General features: G+C 37.8%; 1 protein-coding gene across 6 annotated transcripts in view; it reads left to right on the top strand.

The window, feature by feature from the left end:
• MCTP2 (multiple C2 and transmembrane domain containing 2) overlaps window positions 1–21,385 on the top strand; it is a 224,358-nt gene that overhangs the window by 146,784 nt on the left and 56,189 nt on the right. For all 6 annotated transcript variants that reach the window (XM_045561772.1, XM_045561774.1, XM_045561773.1 and 3 more), the window contains one exon: window positions 781–900. In XM_045561772.1, coding sequence (XP_045417728.1) covers window positions 781–900 — 120 coding nt within the window. The remainder of the gene's footprint in view (window positions 1–780; window positions 901–21,385) is intronic.

Consider the following 21,385-nt stretch of genomic DNA (forward strand, 5'->3'; position numbering starts at 1 on the left):
TGAGAGCACCAGGGCATTTGGGGCTAAAATTCTGGGGTATTCTAGGACCTTCCCCACATGCCTTTCACCGCTTAGTGTCCCCAAATTCTCATAATGTTGAAGTATTTGTTTATGATACAAATACTTAAAAGCACTTACTATGTGACAGGCACTTTCTTAAGCCCTTTAATTCTCTCAGTAACTTGTAAGGTTGAAACTAATATCTACCCTATTTTATAAGAGTAAGTTAAGTAATTTTCCCAAGGTGAACCGGATTCCTATCCCAGAACTATACTTTTAAAATAGATTTCTGGATTGCATAAACTATAATACTTGTATGTTTCTACAGTAAATCTATCCATTTGCTTCCAAACTGTACAATACAGACACACATTCCTTCTCCCTCCCTCCCCTTCTCTCTCTCTCTCTCCCTCCTGCTCTCTGTCCATTCCTCCTTCTCCTTCTCTCCTCTTTCTCTCTCTCTCAGTCACACACACACACAAATTCCCACACTGAATACCTGGCTGCTGTAGCCTTCACCAGCTCAATTTTGGGCTGAACATTATTGAAACAGGCTGTTCTTTATCAAATAAGTACTAAAATGCATTGGATTTTCTTTTTCTCTATGGGTGATAACATTTTAAAAATAGTTTTAAAGGTATCAGGTCTTTTCCTTTCTATTAATTTTTTTTAAAATTGGCAGCTCTATAGAATACAATTTAAATGATCAGGCTACCTGATCTAAAGGGAATATTTGGAACATTTAAATCTAGTGTCCTGTTTCTACTTTTTTAAAATCAGATCTTATCAAGAGATGTAGACCGAGTGAAAAGAATCACTATGGCAATATGGAATACAATACAGTTCCTTAAAAGCTGCTTCCAGTGGGAATCCACATTAAGAAGTACAATAGCATTCGTGGTAAGCTTCCTTTTTTAATGTTCAAATTATCTGCTTGTTGGTATCCATTCATCTTTCTGAAATATATTACAGCACAGGTGATTGTGGGAGGTTGTCTTTTGGAGACCATACTTAGGTCAAATATACCCATGGAAATCCCTTAAATTACCCAAATCTTACTCATATACTATCTCTGGATAAGTTTAAGATAGCCAATGTTCTATATATTTTATGTTTCTCTAGTTGCCACTATAGCCACGTTTGTGTAGTCCCTGCGTTGTGTGTATTTCTCTTTCTGTGCTAGTGACTGGCAGTAATTTTTGAAAAATAGCAGCTGAAAAATCACATAACAGAATTGATCTAAATTATGTTTTAAGAAAATCATTCACAAACTTTGAAATTAAAAACATTTATTTGTATCAAGTCATTTGGGGCATACTCATCCCTGCAATTACGGTTTGACTCAGCACCATGAAGGAGAACCACTCCTATATGTGAAATGTACTCTTTTCTCTGGTAACATTGGCCTGTGTTTATGAGCATAACAGAATCACAGAATCAAAGAGCTGCAAGAGATCTTAAAACCACCTAAGCCTACCGCCAAGAGTCCAAGAATCTTAGAAGGACTTCAAAGTCGGCACAGCCACCTTACTGTACATCTCAGGGCATTCTTCCTCATTTGTGAAGGCACTTGTCCTTCATCCAATTGATAATGTCAGCCATGGAAGAGAAATCAAGTCTCCTAACTGCAAATCCTTGTACATTGATATTACACCATTACTTTCTGTACTGTGCAAAAATCACTATGGAGACTAATATAAGGTATGTGAGTGATCTAAGAGTGAATATAGGTCATGATTGTTGGTGAGTCTGATTTTTGCATTTTACATGGTTCTGTTTCATATTTTCTGTTGTCGATATATCCTCAATGGTCTCTCCTAGACCACAGGTTTAGCCTCATATCAGGTATAAGCCCCCAAACCCAAGATGTCAATGGTTTCAAGGTCACTCCCACTTTTTTTATGCAACCAAGTATATCAGTGCCATAAGAGGCTTTCTCTTTGCCATTGGGGAACATTTTGTTTGGTCTAGTTTATTTTCTTTTTCCATTGCTTCAGTATAGAGCACCTATGCTGCCTGCAGTCTTCACCCTTAATATACTTTTTCTGCTGTCTGAAGTTGCTAAAGCATTTGGCCTTAATGAAAACATTGAGAAGGATTTTATTAATCCGTATCTGTCATTGTCTTGGCATTTATTTATCCACTTCCCTTTCTCACGTTCTCCTCGGCTGGAGGCTGCGTGTGTTGAGTTCCTCTTCAACCTCCCCAGCTCCGCTTCCCACTTGAATTCCCTTTCAAAACTTTCCATGGAATGTTCAGTGCAATTCTGGGCAAAAGAGGAAAGTGAACACAATTGGTGGCTTCTTCCAGTCAGCACTCCAGCCAGCCGCTGCCAGGAGGAGAGGATTTCCTCTTTCTCGAGTTTAGTTTCTGGCACTGTGCTTTTAGAAAAACAGAGATCTGTTGCCCTGGATTCTGTATGGGGATGACAGAAATGATTAATGGGCTGCCTGCCTGATCTGAAGAAAGATTAGAACAAATGAATAGAAATAGGTTGTCTAATAGAGGGGACTTCTCAACGGGAAGGGAGCCCTGGCAGTGGGGCTGCTTCTCCACTGCCTGTTCCCTGAGGGAGTCCTCCCAGCTGGGCGCCACTTTGGAGAGGAGTCCTCTGCCAGGCGGGTGAACGCAGGCTGCCACGGTGTACTTTCAAGTCTCTAAGGCTCACAGAGAGGAAGGTCAAGGTGGTGGTGTTCTTGCTGGTTTTCCAAAGTGTGATTGTGCAAGGATGCATGGGTTAATGTGACTGTAGAAGGCACCATTGTATGTGTGTATAAGGGACATTTCCCATTTCCCCATCGGGGAAAATATATATAGAGTCAATTAAAAATGCTGTATACATGAACTCTGTTTGGTCGTACTGAAGGTACTGGAGTGACAAGTGCTCACTTGAACAGATTTTCAGTTTTAATTTGAAACTCTACTTTCAAAAGTTTATACTGTATATAAGTTGACCCGCCGTGGTGGATCTCAGAGATACTACAGACGTAGCAAGGTGGATAGTTCCCTTCCCTAAGCTGATGAGGTGTAATTTTACTAAAAACTGTTTTTGTTACTATTCTCATAACGGTCATTCCAAAACCATTTCTGCTGTTAAAGTAAGAGACTATAAAGAAAATGCTTTTCTAGGACAAAATAGTTACCTCTTTTTTTTCTTTTTATAAAGTAAGATTGTAGGTAGCCAAGCCTTCATTTATTGGAAAACATTTCGTGTTCATGGATCTTGCCTGTAAACTTGTCAGCTGTCTGTAGAGGATGGATGGGGGTTTACACAGCTGGAGACTGGCACTGGCTGCAGTGCTGTGCCCCCGAGTCTTTCTGCAAAGTATTGGATCTTTGGGTAACCCGGGCCATAGAGAGGGGTAGGGAGGCCATGAGGCCAATGTCCTCGGCCTTTCTTCACTTGCAGAGCGCCACGTTTGTCAGCAGTGGTTTACACGGAATGATGTTCTCCTGTGATCTGTTGAGGACAGAATGCTGCTCGGGGTCTTTATTCATCATTGTGACACTTTGTTCATGTTCCACCTGCTCACCTTGGCATTATGGGGCAGAGCAGTTTGGTGGTAGGCTGAGCAGGGTGTTGAGCCAAGGATTTATCAGATGATCAGACTGCATTTGAAGGGTCTTCTCCTCAAATTGAAACTAGGACACGTGGTATTTTAGGGTTCACTGCACGAGTGTGAAAGGAACCACTTGGGCTGAACCAGTCCTGAGTGGGGCGTTTCTTCCCACAGAGGTGCAGGAAATGATGCTCACAGCACAAGCTAAAGGCAGAAATGAAGGTTGTTTTTTTTTTTCCTTCTTTTTTGTGAGAAAACGTAACATAGTCTATTAACTTCATGTTCTGGTCTTGATTTCCAGAAGATACAAAACATGTATGTTGTAGAATCATGTTTAGTATATTCTTACCATTAATTGTAAAACTTTGTGAAAGCAATCCACGTGTTTTCCCTGGATGCCTATGTATGAGTGCATGAGCATAATCGTATCTCATTGAAAGCAGCAGTTAAAGCAAAACGGCCTCTTAAGATCTAGGTCCACGTGATGTCTAGTCAGATGGGATGGATAAACATGAGAGAATTCATCTTATTGGACTGTCCAAGCATCAGCCTCCTCCGCCATAAGAATTATGCCCTCTCTACCTAAATGGGTGGTTGTATTCCCAACACTGAAAGAAAGGTATCTTTAATTCACTGACACCTGCTGTGTTGATGTTGTTGCAATCTGTTGAATGTATTGTTATTGTGAGAAACTAAATTTAGGCTTTTTTAGGGTAGTCAAACCATTCCAAATTATTTTTGTACAGGCTCAATTTTTTTTGTTCATGTTAGAATGAATATCAAAAATCTTTCTCCTTCAGTCTTTGAGTCTTTTTCCTTCCCCTAAGTTTTCTAGGTATTTTGGCATGTTGGCTTTTTCTAAGCTTTATTTAATTATTTGTACTAAATTATATACATTTTTTCTTTTTTTCCCCTTTGAAAAGTCACATTTTTGACTTTTCCAGTTGAAGGGTAAGTTAATATAAGATGTCAACTTATTGATAGAGACCAAATATAACTAAAATATTGAAGTACATCTATATATTTCCTATGAAAAGGTTTGGAAATACACATGGTATTTTATACACATGTACTTGGTCATTCCCACACAGACTTTGACTCTAGGGGTATTAATAATTTATGTTATTTCAGTGCTTACTATGTATTAGACACTGTGCAAGCATTTTACAAATGTTAAGTCATTTAGTTCTCACACAACAACCTGCCAGTGGCGGTGCTGATTACTATCTTCTTTTTATGGATGAGAAAAAATAAACCTACAAAGATCAAGAGACAGGGGTTGTATGTGTTTACGAGGCAGAGGTGGAATCTAAACCCAGGTCATCTGGCCTTAGACCGTATGGGCTTAACCATTTGGCTATACTGCCTCCCTTCAATTCCCAGGATGCAGTGCTTGCTGTCCTTGTATTTAGATAATGACTCCAAGAGAACCGTATTGATCATTTCAGATATGTATTTAGATGTTATATATGAGAATTTATCTTGCTCCAAGACGTGATGCTGTAGGGGAAAGAAACCCTCCTTATGTGGGTGGGAAAAAATCTCTAGCCCAGTCATTTTATTCACAAATGATGGAGTAAAAATTAAAGAAGCCAAAGGTAGAAATGTCTTTAGCACAACTGGGGAATAACCCAGACAGACCCTGGACCTCACATACATGTGACATCCCTGGATATAGCTGGATGAGCTGGAAAGCCCTACTGCCTTGGTTCTGGACCAAGCCCCAAATTGGAGTCAGAGTTATTTTTTTCCCCATTTTGGGGGGATGCTCTTAGCTAATGTAGTAGGGTTTTCAAGCAGAGAAGAAAATGAAAGACTGAAAACAACTAAGGGCAAGGATCACGTACTTTTCAGGTTTTCTTGAAGAATTCCAAGTTGTTCAAAAAAGGGATGGAGGGTAGAAGGGAGTAACTATCTACATTCATATGTCTTTCAAAGTATCTGAAAACAGTGGCTTTAGAAGAGATAGGCCCATATTTCTAGTGGGGGGAGCTCTATGTTATATCCCAGTGTCTCAGTGCAAACAAATTATTTGATGATAATGTAGATGAATTTGTTCTCAGAAGATAATTTCGCATTGTGATATTTATACCGTAGATCCAATCATGTGTATTGGTTTTTAGTTTTGCTGTTAGGTATTTATATTTTATAAACCCCAATATTGTCTATAAAAAGACCTGAAGTTATATTCTTATATAAATGCATTTTTCCATGTGATGAAGTAGCATTTACTTGACAGATGGCATCATCAGAAGGTTATTTTAAACAGCAAAGGTCTCCTGACACTTTTAAAATAGAATTACATTTATGTACTTTGGCTTTTCCACTGATCTTTCAGGCACACACCTATTGCATCCAGGGAGGCAAGTCTGTGGGGCATTGATGGATTCCTTGCTTTATTAAATTTTTATTTCGACGTTTGATGTTAAAAAGTAATCTAAATCTACCATATATCAATGGGTATCTTCATAAAGCTATGGTTTTAAAATATGACTTTTTTTCCTGAATTTTTGAGTGCAGAAAAATGAAGAATTTATTCTTCTTAGTTGACAGGGATGAAATATGATACAAAAATCATAGCATCAATCAACCTCTTCCCCAATAAGGTTAAAAAATATAGCTCTCCACTTGCTTAGTGATATCCTATATTTAACATATATAGAATTCTTAGCTTTTAGAGATTCTAGAATACTGAGAAATGCGAAACAATTAAAAACAACAAACAGCAGTGATAGCGACAACTCTTCTAACACACACGCACTTGGCACATACACACACACACAAAGAAGCAGAATGCATTTGGGAAAAGAAAAGTTGCTCTGCTGCACATTTTATAAAAGTAACTTAGTAAAAACTGGATGCAAGACCTTTGGGATTGCTTCTGTCCATGCTTCCTCTGTGGCCCCCAAAACATTCAGATTCATTTTGCTTTGGTACAAACAACAAATGCACTTACACTTTTATTTTGAGATTGGACTCTTCAAATAAGGCTGGTCAAATGTCTTTGTGATGTTCTAGATACTTACAGTAACTGTGTCTAAAAGATTTACTTTTTCTTTATTTTCATATTTTCTTTAAGTTCTATCACCAATTTCTTTGCAACTAGATGCACCTGCATTTGATCAAACTCTTTCACTGGCTGTTTCCACATCCAGCACAAGTCACCATCGAACGTGCGGGGCAGACGTGACTGTGCCCATTTGGTAGGTGTTTGTGCAGTTGGTGCTCTAAGGTTGAAAGTATCTCTATAAAATTGGAAAAAAAGAAATTCCACAGTTATAATAACCATTTTATATCAAGAAGAGGATTTTTTAAACTTCCTAAATGTATGTATATACACACATCCACACACACATATATACACACATACGCAAAATGTATACCTATATTAAATGCTTAAAATAGTTGACATTTTATTATTTGTTTTAACATTTATGAGACAATTTCCCAAATCTTCCTTTTCATGGAGGACTACTTAATATACTTTCAAAATATTTTAAAGTATTTTTTCCGTAGGAACAATCCATCATTGCACGTTGTGATTATAATTTTTACAACATAATTGCACCTTCTATTGACAACTTCTCAGGCATTAACTAATTATGCTATTTAATAAAATTATAGTAATTGCATTAAAAAGATTATCTGTTGCAAATTTAAAAGAACACTATTAACTATTTTAGCATGTTTTCATGTTTATATTTTTAACTTTATAATTGAGTTGCACTTCCAGTCAGAATCATAGATGCTCTGACTAAAATCATATGGTATTTGGGAGCATCCCGATTTTAACGAGTAAACGTTAGATCTCTATTATTTTACTTCCAGAGTGGCAGCCTACGTTACTGTATTCATACAGGCCTGTTAGATGGTAAGGGAAGGGTTAACTCTTCTTTTTGTGTTTTAGGTTCTAGGTTCTAGGTTTGAACCCTCTGTCACTACTACTCTGAGCTTTCTGCTGGTGTGCACTTGCAAGCACACATTGTCTGCCTTCTCTGAGTTTTCTATTTTAGGAACTTTTGTCTTTTATAGATTCTGGTGAGTTCAGTATAGTTCACTCAGCTCTTAAACCTACTGTTAATTTGAACTTGAGCCAGATTTTTAGATCTTAAATCTTAGCAAAAGGGAAGACTCTAGAAGTCATGTGGCTTCTGGATGCAGCTGATGCTTGACCACCTTCTTCCAGTATGCGCCTCTTCCTCCCTCCTTCCTTTCTGCAGCCGTGGGTGGCCCAGAGTGTCTAATACACTGCTAGATACTGAGATGCAGATGGAATGTTCATACTAAGCAGTCATCAATCCATCTATGTCTCTTCTCTGTTTTCCTCCCTTCTGTTCCCCCTTCCCTCTCTCTTTACCTCCTTCTCACCTGATCTGTCCCCTTCTCCCTGCCTCTCCCCAGCACCCCTCCTCACCTCCTTTGCTCCCCTCCTTTCCCCAACTTCTTTGCACGACTATCCTCCATTATGCAAACCTTGGTATTATGTGCTATGATTAATGTTTGAGAGTCAACCATTTCCAGGGCTGCTTAGTGTTGGTGAAACTATGCAATGCCAAAGCCTGGAGTTGTGCCTTCGTGTCTGTGGTAGGACTCTTCATGCTTGACCTAGTAAGTTAAGTTCTTCATATCAGAAATAGAAGGGATTTCATTTTAATGGCCTAGTACTTCAGGTTAATGTCATATGCTAAAGCACTATGTGGTGTAACACAGCTACCCGGCTGAAGGGTTGTTTAGTATATAATGCAAGCAGCAGAAAGGCCCAGTCTTTATCTTTGTGTATATCCTTACTGCTTAGGATAATGTTGGGTACATAGCAGGTATCTAATCAATGCTTCTTGGAAGAGTGCTAGAACTGGTGCAAACCATCTGTTACAGACATTGCTTTATTTCTATTCCTACTCCTCTCCTGGTCCTAACAGTCTGTGTCCCCATCATGGATAAAGTCCAGAGATAACCTGACAACTTCATCATGATCTTTGCTGATATACATTTTCCTGGATTTTTCTTGGCATTGCTCATTCTGGGGTGGTGCTAATTAGTAGCAAAATGGTCAAATGGCAGCCAGCAGGAGGAGGGCTGGGGGAGAGGAAGGGAACTGGTAACTCTCTCACCGTCATCGACAGCCCCTGAATCTGGGAGTATTGTATTTTTGATTTTTACCAAACAGAGTGCATTTTCTCTCCTTTCATTTGTTTCTATATGTGACACCTGGATGTGCAAACATTTTGTGTGATGCAAAAATGGAAAAGAATTTTTAGAAATGGAGAAACCTGGTGTGTGTGAAAACAGTTATAACCAATTCCCTGTGTAGGCTTTGACCTGTTGAAGAACGATGCCCGGTGCTTATATTTCTGGCTAATTTGATATTGCCTTTTTTTTCTTTTTCTTTCTTTTTTTTTTTTTCTGTCTGAGATTTGTCATTTGTTTCTAAGCTGTCATTTTTATTAGTCTCTCTGGCTGATCTTTTGGGTCTCCCCATCAGGTGGCGTGTGCTCTCCATTGTCTGGCTGGGCTTGGCAAGCGAGGGCCCTTTCATTGCTGTGTGATGTGGGCGTGCTTGCCGGGGTAGCCTGTAATTAGACCCACCACAGGTGACAGTTACTAGAGAGCTCAGTAATCATTCTAGCTGCCTGATCTGATGTTTATGGAGAGAAACCTTCTTTGTCGTCTGGTTAGGGTTTACTATAGCACGTTGTACTTTTGCCATTTGATTTATGATTTAGAAAGGTATGTTTTCTTACCTCTCCCCCTATCTTAGGGTTGTATCCTTGGCTTTTAAAATAACAGATGTTATCTGGGGGAAAGATTTTCATTGGCCTGAGATTCTATGTCTCACTTATTCCAAAAAACAACAACAACAAAAAAGATATGAACAAAATTAAATCAAAATCAGGTTCAATATGTAATCCTCTAAGCCATGTTCTTGTTCAGTGTTTACTGACTGTTTCAGTCTCCCTGGGATTCTCTTATAACCCAAATCCATATTTTTCTTTTGGCTGCCTAAAATGACTTTTTCTATTTCTTCCCAAGTTCTTTAAAGTTTCTGTTTCAACTCTTTGTCAGGGATGCTTCATTTTGCTGAAGGGAAAAAAAAATAGAAATACAATTTCTTGGCTCTATTGATGTTAAACAAGACCTCACGGCTGTTATTTTAATGTAGAAAAGAGGGAGCCCTAGCATGTTTATGTTGAAGGGGCTTTCACTTTTATCCAGAGGGGAAGAAACTGAGGGCTTCAGTAGAGCGATTTTCCCAAGGCCTCATAGCTTGTTAGAACAGCGGATTCTCAGCCCTACATCATTTTTACAATGTGTGACTTTTACAGTCTTAAACTTTGCAATTATGGTTTTAGTTCATGAGGATGAACTGCATATACACAATATCCATGGATTCTGTTATTTTTTTAAAAAATTACATTTTTCCCTTAAGTCTTACATTTGGAAAATATTTTATGAATCTGTGGGTTAATATGCCAGGAGGAGCATAAATGTGCATTGTTACTTCATGTGCACTTGGCTGACCCTTCTCTAATAGATGAATTTCCTCATCAAGATGTTGTGGCAATGATGACAATGATGAACATAATAACAATGACAACAAGGACGGCTATGAAGACAACCCGTGTTTCTGTGTTTTGGAGGTGTTTGACTTCAGTAATAACTTGTTCTTACTTTATTGGGTTAAAATAAGACTTTTTGTGAAGTATTGTCTTCTATTTAAGGGGTACCAGAATGCTAAGTATGCATTTGCTAATAGCAACATTTCTTCTGTTCTGGATTAAGTCAGTTACATGCAATTATAAACATTTTATAAACTATTCCATAGCAAGAGCTGGTTTTCTTGGAAATCACTGAGGTCCTCACATTTTTTTGTAAGGAAACTTCTATATGCTACTCCCCACCCTCCCGGCTAAATTCTATTTTGTACAGTAGGAAAATGCATTGTGTGTTTAGCTGTTTAAAAAAAAAAAAAGCTGCCCATGGCCAAATTAACCACACCTCTTTAGGTAAATTTAATTTTTCATTTCATTGGTGATTTCAAATTTTTAGTAATCTACATGTTTTCAAAAAAATAAATGATTTCTTGGGCATTTTATCAAAAAAGGGGGAGACAGGAAGAAGAGAATAAAGGAAAAAGAACAGCAAATAGCTTGACAATTGCTTGAGGTTACTTAAAGATAGCCCTGCAGGTGGCGATAGAGACTCACAAATGATACAGTCCCGAGGTAAATTCTGTGGGCTAATTCTTGGGGATTTTAATTTCAGCAATTTATTTTTAATTTGATACAATCATCTGCAAGCAGAAATCATTACATTAGTAAACAAAATTTTAAAGTTTCATGTTATATTAATATAATTTTTTATTTTTGTAATAATTTTCTATGATATTCTGTAGCATGTTCATTTTATGCAAAAGAATAAGATCCAGATTCTTGCTGAATTGGTAGAGATTTCATCAGACAAATAACCATTTTAAGCCATTTTTTTTTTGCCTGTTACTTTTACTTGTCTTAACCTGCAACTAAAATTTGATGCCTGTGTCATTCATTGGCTAGGTTTAACTTCTGTGACGTTCTTTGTCATTGGGTATAAGTTTGCTTAGGCATTGTGTGTGTGTGTGTGTGTGTGTGTGTATGCTTATATACACAGACATACTTTCAAATCATAATGTCAAAAATGCATTTGCTTCCGGAGGGCATTTCCTTTCTTAGCTAGTTGCTTAAGATTAATATTAATAGGATCACAAATTTCTCAAAAGCTATTTTACCCAGGGATAAAAACACAACATAAACAATTTCTTTTAAAATATTAGAAAATATGTAGTGGATATGATAACATTTTTTCAGATCTTTTAGTCATTTCATTTTTGGACACTAAGCATTGTCAAAGAAAAGTTAAAGCATTCAGTAGATAGGAGTTCTTTTTTCCTGCTAGTTAAGGTCCAGCAGTTTTTAAATTGCTTTTCGTGAATACATATATTCATTTGCCATTATTTTTAAGTTTGAATTTGAAAATGCTAACTCTAAAGTGATTTGCTTAACATAAAGCTAATTTTCAACTCTTCTTATAGTCTCAATTTAAAAACCTTTGCAGTGCACATTTTCAAGGGGGAACTGCTTTGAATCTAAGAAAATGTAATTATTTTGGTTTTAAATGCTTTAGGCTTTAGATGTTAACAGACAATTATGATAGTCTTGAGCAAATTCTGTGAATTTCAGTGTTTGTCTTTCTTCCGAACATTTTACAAAGTCTTATAATCAATAAGGTCTTATATGCCATATCCTTCCATCCAAAATTTCTTATAATAATAGAGGAAGGCAAAAAAAGAAAAAGAAAAAAACCACCTCTGGCCTTATATTCTGTTTCAATTGTTCTTCCAATTACTCATGAGGGAGTAGAGAGGAAGGCAAGTCAGACACTCTGAAAACCTATTTTGAAGCCTTCATATAAAGAATATTCAGTTCTCTGTTAGCAGCTGACCAAAATCTAATCCATTAAAAAATATATCGTGGTAAGCAGTTCTTGAAAATGTTTATAATAAATGGTAAAAGCCAAGCTTCCACTGTGAGATTAGCAGCTGGAACAGGATGTGTTCATCAGGAAATAGGTTATTGCCTGACGAGTGTGTCCTGCCGAGTAACCTGCAGGACAGATGAAGATTTAAAAGCTTACAGTGCAAAGATTTTATTTGATTTCCCCCTTTGCTTTCTTTTGCATATTACAGCCTTGTTTATCACACACGGTGTTTTTCTCAATGAATCTATTATGAAGTTTATTTATAGACAAAAAGCACAGCATGTTTTGGGGATAGACCCTATCCAGGCCCCTGATCCTCAGATGACCTATGAATATTAATGTAACTAATTCACTTTTACAAAACACACTTTGTAGCTTAAAAAAAAAAAGAAAAAGAAAACGCAAAAGAGTATTTTCCAGAGATCTGGACTTACCCCCACCCCCATCTTAAAGATACAGGAAATACTGCCGAGGATTATGGTGTCTTTGCTGCTTTTTGCTTGATTGCAGTGTAGCCTCAGAGCTAGTGGACAGTGGTGCTCATGAATAATGCCCTCTACGTGGATGATACCTCTAGTCACACAGGAGTGACTAAGAGATCAAATACACTGGCTAAAAAGCCTTAGGGAAGCATTATGTGTCCGAGGTCTGATCTATTGTCTGGGAGGTCGGAGAGTGTTAATGCACTCTGCAAAGATTACACTCCCTCTCTAATTGCTCAGACACTTCCTTAAAGGATTTAAACAGTCAGGAAAGGTGACGCTCCTTGTCAATTTTTGTCTTCTGCCTGCAGTTGAAGTTTATCTGTCTTTCCACCGAGACCACTAGATCAAGTAACCTAGCCAGTGTCAAAGGCGTAAACTCTGAATTAGGAGTGAAAGCAATGAGAGATGTTATTTACAGCTCCTCCTTCCTTGCTCTTTAGATGCTCTGCATTCCATTTCTGATGTTTACATTGTGAAAACGACAGCATCTCTGTGTTCAAAAGGGAGGCTGAAAAGGGTCCTAGGGTTCACTTTGACTTTTGGTCAGATTTGTTGTTGTAATCTTAGTGCCCTAATGCCCAGTGCAGCATTATGCATTTAGGTTATTTCAGCTAAACGTGGAAAATAGGGAACTTGAGCAATTCATCTGTGTCGCCTGCCTCGCCAACACACACACACACACACCCCAATCTGAACTGTTTACTCTGAATTAGGCATGTACAAGAGCAACCCACACGTAGTACCTGATAACTTTGTCTAGAAAATTGCTGTAAATTTCAAATGATGTACGAACGTATTTTTGAAAAAGGTCTCCTCTCTGCATTGGAGAATCCTGTCTCAATCTTGTGTATCTGGGAGCTGATGTAGCAATTTTATCAAACTCTGTATCCCTTAAGTTGCTTTGATTATAACTCAGTATGTTCTAAAAGATACTGAAAGTCTTAAAGGAAGATTTTCCAGTTCTTTCACTAGGGCACTTATTGGAGAGCTGTGTGTTGAGAGCATAATGAACTCCTTAAATTCACAGTCGGTGTTGCTATAGGTAGGAGGGGGGGGAGTCTTTCATTCCACCCTGAGCATTTTCTACCCACTATGCACCATTGCGTCATTGAGAGGTAAGGATTCCTCTTAGATCAGTTCAAATTGCTAATATATGTGGCCTAGAGCCTGCAATATAATATTTATGTAGCTTCCAAAAGAGACCTGGGAGGATTCCCTGTAATTCAAGATGGTAGTCTGACTGATGGGTGGAGAAGGATTTTTCTTTTTTTTAAAGAAATCCTTGTTTGTCCCACGGGATTTTCACACTTTTCGGCTGACGGCACTGTATTTTACTCATCCTGTATAAAGCTGTCAATGTATTCGTTATATGTGTCTCTTGAAGACTCTGAGCAGATGACGAGAACAATTGCTGCAGGGGAAAAAACACATTTGGATCAAAATCTTCAGAAGAGCATTCCTCTCGTATCTCTTGTTCCTGCTTCTGCGTGGACCGTCCCTCGCACTTTCTCTTATTGCGTGTTATCTCGCACTGTTGGTAGATTACACTGAATGTTTCATCTGTATATAAAAATTAAAAATTCAAACAAAAATCTGGCCCACATGAAGAACAGGCCCTTTGGGCATATGGTTCATTATGCATATTCGTTTAATTACTAAAACACTTGCGATGGCTTTAGTGCCCTTGCTTTCAACTTGCAAAGTTGGATCTCTTCTATTGCACAGAAAATGTAGCTCAGAATTCTGTTCTAAAGGACAAAAAAAGAAAAGGAAAAAAAAAATAGAGCCTTTGAAGAAATTATTGGAATTCACCAAAAGGAGGTATGATTCTCAGTATGAAACTGATAGAAATGGGAATTTCTCTCTCCTCCTCTTCCTCTTCATCTCCTTCTCCCTCCCATTTCTTCCACTGCCCCAGAAGGCTGCTTTTACTGTAGTTAGTTTATAAGTAACGTGAGACTAAGGATTTAGGTTTCAAGTACATTCCCTCAGAGTGCCTCAAGTCTCACGATGAAGCTGTCTATGTTTTATTGTTTAGAGGGGGACTGCTATGAAAGTGTGACTTTAATTGATTTTTCAGGGCAAACAGGTGGTGATGGTTTAGACATATCCTGGCCTCGGTGCCACTCCTAATTTGGGGCTGCACGTATAATAGCTTTATTAAAATAAACAATCTCCTGGCTTTGGTTTTACCTGAACATCTGCCTCTTGGTTTTTAAAGGGCCTTTTAAAATATTTTCATTGTGTGCTTAAAAGGATAGGATCCTAAAATAGCAGGGAAAGACTTTATTTTCTATTCATGCCATCAAACTTCTTATTGTTGTCTGATATTAAAGACATTAAAATTCTAAAGCATCTTTAAATTGGGATCATTGTTGTTTCGGTAGTTTTTTTTTTTTTTAGCACATTTGTTTACATGATGCAACAGATTTTGAACATAATAGGCCATGAATTGAATTTGTAGTTGGTGGGGTCTGATTTGAACTTTTATTTTAGTGAGCAAAAGAGTGTTTGAATGAATGTGTGTGTGCGTGCACATACTTTAAAACCATATTTTGGATTTATTCCTGATTTATAGTGATGTCTCAGCATTGTAAGAATGCTTCCTGGACTCCTGATCAGAATAAATTCAAGACTCCTATAAAAGCATTTCTAAGAGAAAGGAGGATCTAAGTCTTGGCATCGTTCTTGTTTTTAGTGGCAAGTATGTGTGGCTCTGATACAAGCACAATTTTGCTTTTCAATTAAGCAAATAGGTAGTCTATCCCAGTAATGGGAGACCATCCAAGACATTCTTGATATGATTCCTAAAGGAATTATACTTTGCTATAAATAGCATCACTAACTAATCACTATTGGAGGGTTCCCGAACTAAGGCACCTTGGTCTGTTTTAAGCACATTGAATATGTACAGAGCTATTGGAGGCTTAATGTGAACTTACTGCAAGCCTGCTTCTTTTAGTGCCAGAAATAAAGCTGCAAGTGGAGTAACTTAATACAGTGAACTGCTTTACTCTATCACTGCACTAATGCTAATTAGATATACTTGCTTTATTACCCAGAGCGTTTTTTCTGTGTTCATTCTGATCTAATCTTTCTATGAACGTGAAGGAGTAAGTCGTGTTAAGTTTAGGCTTTTAGGCACAATTGCAGCCTGATATTCATGTGTCCAAAGTCAGAGAACACTTAAGGAGAATGCTTTGTCCACTTAGAGGACAATTAGAGCCCCATTGGACTTCTACCACCGAGGGTCCCACGGTGCCAAAAATTACGCTTCTGAAATGAGTGAGACACTTACCAGTACATTTAATGGAATTTTTTTTTCTTGACCTCTTCAGATACCCAGCTTTATGGGGAATAAATAAATGTGAGAAGATTTTTCCTCCCTTCCTTTAATCAGAGCAGAGAATTTGCTGATGGCTTTGAAAGATGTATTTACCAAAATCAGACTTTCAACTGCTCAATTACCAGCTTCTGCAAAAACGCATAATGAGAAATTTATTGTCTGATTCTAGACCTGAAATTATGATCATTCTAGGGGGGAAAAGCCAATAGTGCAGCACATTAGATGCTTTTTTTTTCTTTCATTTAGTTTAGAGCTTTTCTACTTTTTAAACTAGTTGCTCTGCGTTTATGAGTGGTGTGGGGATTTTTATTGAGCCATAAGTGATTGTTTGACTTTTTTTCCTTTTATGTGAAATCATCAAGAAATGTAAGGCATAGATAGGGTGGCCAGTAGCATGATGCAAACATTAAAATGATGGGATTTTAATAAATGCTTCACATTTAAAAGAGAGAAAAACTAATAAGAAATGAATGGATAATATAGGTTAGAAGATTTCTTTTTTCTGTTTAAAAAAATCCATTAACATATTCCAAAGGGGAAAATAAAAGTCAACAAAAACTCCATGTCTAGAAGATTACTATCTAAAAGCTTCCAATTTACATTTAATATTAAGATTATATGGATTTTTATATATATAGACTGCCTCTAAAATCAGAATGGCATTTGCCATGTTCTTCATAGAAATATTCAGCAGTGTTATTGTGAAATCGCCAGTTTGAAAATGAGAAGCATTGTTTATTTACACAGTCGTAGAGGATAATAAAAGTGAGAAACATATAATGCAGATGTCTATTCACAGAAGCACTGGGAATAAACTATCAGTTGTGTTTATTCCCACACAAAACTAGCACTAGTGGATGGAATTTTGTCTCTAAGAGATAAGACGTCAAGTTTGATGTTCTCCTAATGAACTGACCAGGTCATTCTATGTCATGTAGACATAGTCAAAGCCAATACCACGTAAACACCAGAAATGATGTATTTCACTGCTCATGGATCTCAGGAAAACAAATAGTTGATGAATATTGATTCAGTAAACTTTTTGTGTATATTGGCAACTAGAGCATGACGTGGAGGCACAGGTGGAAATATGAAGGTTTTACTAGAGGGCAGAGGAGAAAAGTTAGTGTTGGGGCAAGAAAGGGCATTTTGATTCTGAACCGTTTCCACATTGAGGTGTGCCAAGGCTTTTCTTCCATGATTGGTGTCTGTTTTCCCTTATTTCTTCCTAGGTGGACACTGGATCAGGTAGAACAAGCCTCCTCCAACACCTGCTGATTCCTTCCAAAGGTGTAGAATTGGTTTTCTGGCCAGTCTAGATAGCCTTTCATAATTTCCCTAGGTGTGTTCACCCCTTTTACACTGTACAGGCATACTTTGTTTTACCCAGGCTTTGCTTTATTGCACTTTGTAGATAGTGCTTTTTTTATATGAGGTAAAAATTTGTGGCAACTGTGTGTCAAACAAGTCTATAGGTACCATTTTTCATAAAAGTATAAAAAGTATATGCTCACTTCATGTCTCTGTCACATTTTGGTAATTCTTACAATATTTAAAACTTTTTCATTATTCTTACATTTATTATGGTGATCTATGACCAGCGAGATATGATATTACCATTGTATTAAATAATTGTTTTGGGGTGCCATGAGCCATACCCATTCAAGACAGTGAACTTGATAAACAACTGTAGTGTGTTCTGACTGCTCTACCAACCAGCTGTTCCCGCATTTTCTTCCTCAGGCCTCCCTATTCCCTGAGACACAACAATATTGAAATAAGGCCAATTAATAACCCCGCAATGGCCTCTGAGTGTTCAAGTGAAAGGAAGATTCCTGTCTCTCACTTTAAATCAAAAGATGAAATGATTAAGCTTAGTGAGGAAGGCATGTTGAAAACTGAGATAAGCCGAAAAGCAGGCCTTTTGCACCAGTTAGCCAAGTAGTGAACGCAAAGGAAAACTTCTTGAAGGAAGTTAAGAGTGCTACTCCAGTGACCACACAAATAATAAGATAGCAAAACAGCCTTATTACTGATATGGAGAAAGTTTTAGTGGTCTGGATAGAAGATTAAACCAATCATTACATTCCATTAAGCCAAAGCCTAAGTTTCTTCAATTCTGTGAAGGCTAATAGAAGTGAGGAAGCTGCAGAAGAAAAGTGTGTAGCTGGCAGAGGTGAGTTCATGGCATTTAAGGAAAGAAGCCATTTCCATAACATAAAAGTCCAAACTGAAGCAGCAAGTGCTGATGTAGAAGCTGCGGCAAGTTATCCAGATCTAGCTAAGATAACTCATGAAGACAAAAACACTAAACAACAGATTTTTCAATATAGATGAAACAGTATTTAAAGAAGATGCCATTTAAGACTTTCAAAACTAGAATGAAGTCAGTGCCTGGCTTCAAAGCTTCAAAGGATGTGCTGATTTTCTTCTTAGGGAACATTTGCAATAGTGCATTGTGGAGTCTCTCAGGCTCTGTCATTGGATTTGTATTACCCAAAGCCATAATTTGGATTCTGATTTAGGACTTCCCTGTCTGTGCTCTGGATCGCTCACTCTAGGACCTGCTTGGATATGACACTACCCAACTACAATGACTGGGTTAGATCTTTATTTAAATTCTCAAATTTTGACTCGAGTTTCAGTTCAACAAATGTTTGTCTGTGCATTTCATGTTATGTTTTATAAGACATCCAGAGATAAGTTATGTATGATTCAGGATCTCAAAGAACAAAACAATTTTATTGAGTTAAGTAGATATAAACAAAAGTAAGTGGATACCAGGCAAAGTATATGTGCAAGATATTTTATGGTAAGAATGGCTTGTTTCAAATAGGGGAACTAGTGAAGAAGAAAAATGAACATTCCAAGAGACACTTTGAATTAAGGTATTGGGAAGGAAAACAGAGGCAATTCAGTTTTCAAGAATGGAAAATTTACGTGCCTTGAATTTAGGAATTATGGTAGGAAACAGAGACAGGAAGAATTTCTAGTGTAAGTTCAAGCCATGATTTGATTTAATGGGTCATGAATAGCAAACAGAGTTTTAGACTCAGTATATAGAGAATGGGAAGAACTAAAAAGCTTTGAGCATGAGCGCACTATGGTGAGAGCTAAGCTTTGGCCCTAGATGTGAATGGATAGGGAATAAAGAAAGGTATTGCGGGTACAATACAAGTTAGAAGTGTATTAGAAAATTTGGGCCCTGGTTATAGACTGGCAGACAATTGGGGCCACATTTGGTCCACTGTGGGGTGCATGTATGTTTAGGGGGGAAGAAAATAAATTATTGTAAAGTGATTAGTTTCCCATATTCAAAAATTGGAAGAACTCACATCATGAACAGCTTTAAAAATTTTTTATTTTGTAATGGGTTAAGACTCAGAAGAAGTTAAAAAAAATAGTGCAAAGACTTCCTGTGTCCCCTTCAACCAGCTTCTCCCAGTAATAACCCAATGATATAACCACAGCACATTGTCAAAACCGGGAGATTCATGTTGGCCCAATACTACTAACTCAGGTACAGACCTGACTCAGATTTCACCAGCTTTTACATGTACTTGGTGGTGATGGTGGTGGTAGTGTTTAGTTAGCATATCGGGTAAACATCACCACAATCAAGATACAGAACTGTTCCATTGTCACAGAGAACCTCACTTGGGTTACCCCTTAATGCTCACACACCCACAGCCCTAACCGTGGCAACCACTTATCTATTCTCCATCACTATAATTCTGTCATTTTGAGAATGCTTTATACAAAATTTATGCAGCATGTAACCCTTTGAGATGGACTTTTTTCAATCAGCATAATGGCCTTTAGATTCATCCAAGTTGTATGCTTCAATAGTTCATTTCTTTTTTTTTTTTTTTTTTTTTTTATATATATATTTTTTTAATTTCAGCTCATCATGGGGGTACATAAGTTTAGGTTATATACATTTTCCGTGTCCCACCCATCCCCCCGAGTCAGAGTCCCAAGCGCGTCCGTTCTCATTCTCCCGACAGTGCACCTGGCACTCATCATGTAGTCATACCTCCATCCCCTCCCCCCCCCACCTCCCCGGGTCTGCACCTTCAAGCATGACCATTCCCCAGAGGGTGTGCAACGCACTCATCATGTAGGCATACACCCATCCCCTCCCCCCACCCCCCATCCCAGTCTGATATCCAATTGGTATCCTTCCCTGATGTACATTTAGGTGATGATCAGGGAAACCAGTTTTCTGGTGAGTACATGTGATGCTTGTTTTTCCATTCTTTGGATACTTCACTTAGTATAATGGGTTCCAGCTCTCTCCAGGAGAACCAAAGAGATGTCGTATCATTGTTATTTCTTATAGCTGAGTAGTACTCCATGGTATACATATACCACAGTTTACTAATCCATTCGTGGATTGATGGGCACTTGGGTTGTTTCCACATCCTTGCGATTGTAAATTGTAATAAATGGTGCTGGGAAAACTGGATAGCCACATGTAGAAGACTGAAACAGGACCCACAGATTTCACCTCTCACAAAAATTAAATCACGGTGGATAACAGATTTAAACCTTAAATGGGAAACAATTAGAATTCTAGAAGAAAATGTAGGAAAGACTCTTACAGACATTGGTCTAGGCAAAGAATTTATGAAGAAAACCCCTAAGGCAATCGCAGCAACAACAAAAATAAACGACTGGGACCTGATTAAATTAAAAAGCTTCTGCACAGCCAAAGAAATAGTCATGAAAATAAACAGACAGCCTACAGAATGGGAAAAAATTTTCGCATACTACACATCAGATAAAAGACTGATAACAAGAATCTATTTAGAACTCAGGAAAATCAGCAGGAAAAAATCAAACAATCCTATCAAAAAATGGGCAAAGGACATGAATAGAAATTTTTCAAAAGAAGACATAAGAATGGCCAAAAACCATATCAAAAAATGCTCAACATCCCTAATCATCAGGGAAATGCAAATCAAAACCACAATGAGATACCACTTAACTCCGGTGAGAATGGCCTTTATCAAAAAATCCCAAAACAACACATGTTGGCGTGGATGCGGAGAGACAGGAACACTCATACACTGCTGGTGGGAATGCAAACTAGTGCAACCCCTATGGAAAGCAATATGGAGATACCTTAAACAGATTCAAGTAGACCTACCATTTGATCCAGCAATCCCATTATTGGGCATATACCCAGAAGAACAAAAGTCATTCTTTAACAAAAACACCTGTACCCGAATAGTTCATTTCTTTCGTGAAGTTTTGAAAAATCAGAAGACTGGGTAATGTCAGACCTCATTTCTCATGAAACAGCTGAAGCTGAGTAGGAAAAGGACCCGTTGGAGAAGGGATACACTCTCAGTTCTCTGTGATCCCCTCCACTGTCCCTAGTCTTCCACCTGGGCTTCCTGTCTACCTGCTTCACTCCTGGGAGCATTTTGATTGGGAACCTTTGGCAGTGTCTAACAATTCTGAAACTGATATAA

This window comes from Lemur catta, chromosome 9, assembly GCF_020740605.2.
Source record: "Lemur catta isolate mLemCat1 chromosome 9, mLemCat1.pri, whole genome shotgun sequence".
NCBI lineage: Eukaryota > Metazoa > Chordata > Mammalia > Primates > Lemuridae > Lemur > Lemur catta.